The 6,919-nt window shown below is 56.7% G+C and overlaps 1 protein-coding gene across 1 annotated transcript in view; it reads left to right on the top strand.

Annotated features, from left to right (window-relative positions):
* The window catches only part of DSCAML1 (DS cell adhesion molecule like 1), a gene marked incomplete at its 5' end in the record, with an annotated part of 45,500 nt that extends 44,486 nt beyond the window's left edge, over window positions 1-1,014 (top strand). The window contains 1 exon segment of the mRNA XM_009273827.1: window positions 949-1,014. Within this exon segment, the coding sequence (XP_009272102.1) occupies window positions 949-1,014 (66 nt within the window).
* Between the last annotated feature and the right edge of the window lie 5,905 nt (window positions 1,015-6,919).

Below are 6,919 nucleotides of genomic sequence, written 5' to 3'. Positions count from 1 at the left end.
CGTTTCCCCGCGCCATTTATATTTAATTAACAAACTTGTACATAACGAACTCTTTTGTATAAATGAAGCTATTTTCTTCCTCTCCGAACAGAAAAAGAAACCAGGGCACAAAGAATTTGATGTTACAGATTTAAAAATATAATATATATGTAAACATTCTACATATTATTTCACATCATTTTGAAAGGGGCACAAGGAAAGACTCAGCGACTTTTTTTTGTTTTTCTTTTTTTTTTTTTGTTGTTCTTCCCCTGATCTTGTCGGTGGTTTTACAAAGGAACGTCTCAAAGACATTGCATGCTATTTTACTGTTCTGAAAACAACAGGAGTTGCTTCGATTTGCAAATGCTTATATGTGTTAATACCTTTTTCTATGAAAAAAAACCCAGCGCTGTGTGCAATAAAGGTTATGTTTATACGTGGGCGTTTGTTAAGTGAGCGGGGCAGGAGCCGGGGCTGGGGCAGGACGTCATGGGGGGACGGCGAGGGGCAGCCCCGATCCGTCCAGAACAAACGCGTGCCGCAGAAGCCCGGGGACACGCGGCGCCAAGTACCGCTGAGCTCTGCCAGCCTGCAGAGCACGGGACAGGAGGAGGGGAAGGGAGGGGAGCAGGGTCCCGGGAACGGACACCCCAGCAACGGCCCGGCCGTGCCACAGCACCCGCGGCCCCAGGCGAGCGGCACCTATTGCCCAGCAAGTCCAGCCCAGCCGTGCCAAACCGCCAGCTAGCTCCAGCCCAGCCGGATGGACCGCCGTGCAGGACAGCGAAGCCAGGAGGGGTGAACAACTGCTGCACCGTCCCTCGTGAGCCATGGCACGGCCCCGGCGTTGCTCCGGCAGCCCAGGGTAAGTAAGTGTGGTGCAGCTCCCAGCATCACGCGTGAATCCGGTCCGGTGAGGCACGGCCACTCGCTGACAGCAGGCTCTCGTTCCCTGATGCGTTGCAGCACTGCGCGGGCACGGCACGGGCGCAGGAGGTGAAGCGCAGCACAGTTGTCCCCGGTCGCAGCTGAGCGTGATGAATTGTGGTGGAGCAGTGAAGCACGGTGCGTCGTGGTGAGGCGCAGAACAGCGTGAAGCCCGGTGAACCCAGCACAGTGCCGTGAATCGTGGTGTCGCTGCCTCCCGTCGTGGCGAACCATGGCACGGGACAGTAGAACACCGCACGGCTCCCCCAGGACGCAAGGGCATCGCGGCACACCACGGCACAGTGAACCACGGCAGAGCTCCGCCAGGTCACGGCACAGGGCGGTACAGTCCAGTGAAGCTCAGTGCAGCCCCCCCCCCCACCTTGATTTGCTCTTATTTTCCTCTTGGCTTTTACCACCAGCCGTAGCAATTAACCACCAAAGAAGTGCAGTTTATACCTTTCCTACGTGCACATCTGACCGCGAAAACAAGAGCAGCGGCGACAGCCAAGGCAAGCAGCCTGGGGCCGGCAGCCTGCCTTCCCTGTTCTGCCACCCCAGCAAGACAAAAATAGCTAAGGCTGTTATTCCCAGTTGTTTTCATTACCCAAAGTAGAACCTCGCCTTCCAGAGGAGGCTCTGGTGCTATCTGAGGTCCGAGTAACTAACTGCGCTTTACACAAATAGGTAAGTTAATCTAAACTATAAATCTCCAGAAATAAGCTTCCTATTTTAAAGGAAAGGAGGGATGGAACTGGAGGGTAGCAAGCATGGATGGAGAAGTGATGAAAACATTCATTTCCTTAAAAAAAAGAGACTGGTAAAAGTCTAGGCATAGATGCTCCAACTGCTAGTTTGTTTTTTCCTCTTGAAAGAAGTGCTGGTTTTAACGTGTCAGTTGGTTATAACCAAGTGCTACAGAGTGCTAAGAAAGACACAAAAACAACGCTAGGAGAGGTATTACAAGAAGTTAAAATGAACCACCCAAGCAGTGATAGGCAAATAAAGCGATGGGTGCTGCTGGTGGTGACATTACCTGCAACTCCCATTTCCAGCTTGCGGTTCCCGTAGCCGCTTGTGTTGCCAGACGTGTCGCCAGATCCTCCTTCGCCATCTGGTTCTGCCTCCTTAAATCGGGAAGAAGAGCTGAAAGTGCCTTGGCCGTAGCCTGGCAGCTGCTCGCTCTTGAGGCTCGGGAAACAAGCTGTTACGACGATGTCTTGTGCCTGGGTTTTGTTTTTTTTTTTCCCTCAGTTTTGGCGATTATTCTGGCGCCACTCAGAGCCATCCTCTGCCGAGGAGCATCCCGGGTGGAGAGGAGCACGCTTCCCCAGTAGGCCGGTGGGAAGGCACCCGGGATCACGCCCGAAGCCACAAGTGCCGGGGTTGAGATTTCCCACTGGTGTTTCTGCACTGAAACCCCCATCAATACTTTACTTCCCTGTAAAGCTTTCCTGAGGGACAGATAGAGAGAGATTGCTTCTGGGGAACCACGCCGCTCCAGGACATTGCCTTTCCTCTGCCAGAACCGCTGCTCGAGCTGCTCTGCCTCTGCCAGCAGCTTCCCCGTAGGCTCGGCAAGAGGGTCTGGGTTACCGCCCTGCACCTGGAGCCCTCGGCTTTCATGCACTAAGAATTCATGTCACGAGCACTCGGCCAGCCTCCAAATCCATGCATGACATGGGGGGTTTTATTCTGAATCCCGAGGAGGTAAGTAAGTACTGCAGAAGCCGCCTAACCCGAACAAAGCCAAAGATCTGTTCTGAATTAGCATTTACTTCTATGCAGGAGTTTTCTTATTCATGCAGTTTTAACAGGTTTTTGGAGACCACACCACACGCGAGTTTCCAATTTAGCACGCAAGGAGCGCAGGGCTTTTGTACGGCATCTGCACGCGGAGCACGAGCCAGGCGACCGAGTGCTGACGCAGCTCGGACGGGGCCTCTTCGAACCAGGAGGAGCTTGCTCGGCTCGGCTTACCTCACCGCAAGTGGTCAGGGGAAAATACCGAGGAGCCAGAGAGGCTGGGGGACCTGCAGCAACCGGCCGCCAGCGAGTCCGCCTTTCCCATCATCCGCAGAGTCCTGGGACCCTCCCGGCTGACACATCCCCTCCTACTCTCCCGGGCAGGCTGTCGCAGCGCACTTGACGGGCTGGCGACCCTCTCGCCGCTCCAGGGGGGGACCCGATGGGTCCCCCCGGCAGGGGCTGCACGTCACAGCCCGCGCCGGCTCCTCCCGAAATCCGGTCTGTCTTACACTGGTTAGCATTTGCCTTCAACCGAGCGAAAGCAGCCCCTGCCCCTTCTGTCTCTCCCCGAGACCAGTGGAGAGCATTGACAAGCAAACTAGCATTTCTCAGGCATTTTCCTAAGGATTGCAAAAAGAAGTTCAGTGCACGGTAAGCTTTAAAATCTGTACCACGTAAAGGTTTTGAACGGACCCAAGCGCCCACCCCCACCTCAGAGCAGTGTCACGGCTAGGCAACCATGCAGCAGCACCACAGAAATGCCAATCCCAGCCTTTAAATAGAAGAGGCAAGAAGAGGCAACTGTGTTCTCAGCTGTCAAAGTAAGTGGATTAGCAAGCTAAAAGGAAGAACCGATTAACACCAATTATTACATCTTTATTGTAATTGGCTAGTACAGATTTCCTTCTACATCGTAGCAAGAATTCGCCACCCAGCAGTTAGCAAACAATGCAAAGCCAGGGTTGGTAAGACCGTCCAAACTTGCAGCACTCATCCGTGAGACCCCGGCATCCCCCCGGCTCCCAGCGAGGCCGCTGCCCTGCACCACGGCAGTAGACTCTCCCCGCATCGGCTGTCCTCCTGGCTGGTTACGGTGCACAGCAATTCAAGCCACCCGAGCCAAACTCCGCCTTGAACCGGAAAGGGGCAAAAAAACCCCTCAAGCTCATAAATCCAGAGAGCTGGTTTGGCTTTAGGGCTGCTTTACGAGCTGCCTTGCACAGCGCTCCGGCCGAACCCCCAGACACCATGTTACACGCGGCACACACCTCCTGGTGTCAGCTAGCTCGGCCCCGGGGAGACCTGCCCGCGGCAGAGCCTGGCAGCTCACCCCACCGCGGAGCGACAGACCAAGCCGTCACCAGCCCTGCCCTCCTAACGCACCTTCAGAGAAGAGCCGCCAGCAGCACCGGCTGCCAGCCACAACCAGCAGGCAGTAACGCCGCACAAGCAGAAGCCAGACACCCAACGCGCACTGGCTCTTACAAGCTGAGGATCAGCACGCCGCACAAGCAGAAGCCAGACACCCAACACGCACCGGCTCTTACAAGCTGAGGACGCTTGTGGCTGGAGAGGACAGGAAGGGCAGCCCGCGAGCAGCCAGGGCTCTACGGGCACAGCTCAGCAGCCCTGCACAGGAAAATCCAGCGGCAGACCCAGCAAAGAGGCAGCGGAGACCACGCTCAGGCGGTCAGAGCGGCGCTGGTCACAGCCAGCATCTCCTCCGCGCCCCGCTCCTTCCCTCAGAGCGCCCACCGTGCCACAGCACGCAGCGCCTCCTCACCAACTTCTCCCACCCTCCCTGCTCACAGCAAACCTCCCCCTGTCTCTCTGCTGGCCCACAGCTCGGTGCTTTCGCGTTCCCTCTTTTTCATCACCTCTGCAGCCTCCAAAAGGCAGCACTCAAAAAAAACCCCCAAGATGATAACCCCTCGGGGTCCTGTTGCGGCCCAACTGGGAGCAGGTCTCTGTTCAGCCTCACCGGACCCAAACACCAGGACGGGGTGGCTGGGTGACCGTGGGCGCTAACCCAAAAGCCAGAGCTAGCAGAGGGCTGCTCTCGGGAAGGAGCCCGACTCCGCAGAGAGCGGGGTTCAGCCTCGGCACATGCAGCCACAGGAGCCAGAGTCCCACCCCGTCCCTGCTCTGAAACCAGGGCACCCCGAGCAGTCCTCCCCAAGAAAAGTGAAAGATCAGCTCACGGTCAGCACACGGCTCCGCTCCTGCTCCCTTCGCTGCCTGCGGCATGCCCCCGCGGTGACATCCCGCTCCCGGACGCCGTGCTCAGAAGCTCCACAAACCAGCCGCCTGGAGCAGGGGACAAAGGCAGTCCTTCCGCCCCAGCTCCAGAGGCACAATGGAGGTGGAGGCACAGGGGAGGGCTACTGCTGGGCGAAGCGAGCCCCAGCTGGGCAGCGACCAGCCAGCCACAATCGCCATCAGCTGCGCGGGGCCCCGCTCCCGCAGCTGCCGGGTCTTAAACTGGCTGCGGCCCAACGGCCAGCCACCGCACAGCTGTGGGTGCTGCCACCGAGGAAAGGCTCCTCAGTGCTGCGTCACTCCCCGGGTGCTGAGGTCCCACCAAACAGCCCCTCGCCAGTTGTACCCTGGCCCACTAGGCGCTGCTGTCTGGGGAAGGGCTGACCAGGAAAGAGACCTCGCTCCGAGCGGCGACCAACACCAACAGCGGAGTATCTACAGCTGCGCATGCACCACAAGCTATGTATCGGGGAGCAGGTTCACGGTCACCACGGCCACAAATCTCTCCGGGGTACAGAACAGACAAAAGGAGGGACGGTGCAGGGGACGTGGGTGGCTGATGCGTCTACTTCTTCGCCTGCTTCTGCTGCTGGTATCTCCTGAAGTGGGTCTGGATGGTGACGGCCGCCTTCTCGGAAGGATCGCTGAAGAACTTGCTCTCGCTGCTGGCATCGGGGGTCACGGGGCCTGGGACGACAACCGAGCATCACGGTGAGCACAGGCGGCGCCGGTGGCCCCAAACAGGGTCCAACGAGCAGGGCAGGGCTCCGGCATCACCCCCCGCCCCCCCCTCTCCTCCCCCCAGCGGGGTCAGACTGGCCTCCGCGTACCCCAGACTCCCCACAGATGGGAGAACTTCCCTCCATTACACAGAGGTGAAAGAGGCTGGAGAGTCCGCCGCATTAAAACCACGACTCCACCGGCTCACGGGGCGCATCTCCACGGCAGAGGGAGATGGAGCAGGGAACGGGAGGCATAGAAAAGCCCAGCCTCCCTGGCAGTGCTCAGCCCTCTATTTACACAGCTTTACTCCCCAAAGACCTCAGCTTCCCCACATTTAATCACCGAGTACGATACTCACTTACTTTCACGCACGCAAATAAGATTAGAAAAAAAAAAAAGCCCGGCACTGTACAGCAATAAAGCTCTCACGCTGACAAATGGGAGCCCTCCCCACCCCACGCTTAATGTGGCATTAGGGAAGTATTGTGGAATTCGACGGGAACTGAATCAAAGCCACTCAGCAGCGCTCCTTTACGCGAGTGTGTCACTGCTAAGCACCCCCCGAGCAGCGATCAGAAATCCTGGTGCCAGCTGCTGCTGTATAAACTCACCACTGTCACCTGAACCCTTTTTTATTCACATCCTAAAAGAAACTGCAAAGTAGGAAATGATATGTCGCATCTTTTTAATTGGACATTATTAGGCAACATTTCTTCACCGAAAGGGTTGTCAAGCATTGGAACAGGCTGCCCAGGGAAGGGGTGGAGTCACCATCCCCGGCGGTATTTAAAAGACGTGTAGACAGGGTGCTTAGGGACATGGTTTAGTGGTGGACTTGGCAGGGCTAGGTTAACGGTTGGACTCGATGATCTTAAAGGTCTAGGGCTAGGGTAACAGTTGGACTCGATGATCTTAAAGGTCTTTTTTTTTTTTAGAATCATAGAATCCTCTAGGTTGGAAGAGCCCACATGGGGAATCGGCTCCCTCCTGCCCTGCTTAACAAGATACATCGTCAGCCATAAATCCCAAAAATCATATGCCAGAGGCTGAGGAGCCATCGGGGCACGTACTGCCAAATTTGAGAGGTGGGCCCGTGCGAACCTCATGAAGTTCAACAAGGCCAAGCGCAAGGTCGGGGGCAATCCCAAGCACAAACACAGGCTGGGTGGAGAACGGATTGAGAGCAGCCCTGAGGAGAAGGACCTGGGGGGTGTTGTGATGAGAAGAGCTCGACGTGACCTGGCAACGTGCGCGCGCAGCCCAGAAAGCCAACTGTATC

The sequence above is a fragment of the Aptenodytes forsteri genome, unplaced genomic scaffold (genome assembly GCF_000699145.1).
Source record: "Aptenodytes forsteri isolate BGI_AS27 unplaced genomic scaffold, ASM69914v1 Scaffold187, whole genome shotgun sequence".
NCBI classification, from domain to species: domain Eukaryota; kingdom Metazoa; phylum Chordata; class Aves; order Sphenisciformes; family Spheniscidae; genus Aptenodytes; species Aptenodytes forsteri.
Note: the sequence above shows the minus strand (reverse complement) of the source record. Positions and strands in the feature narration are given on the sequence as shown.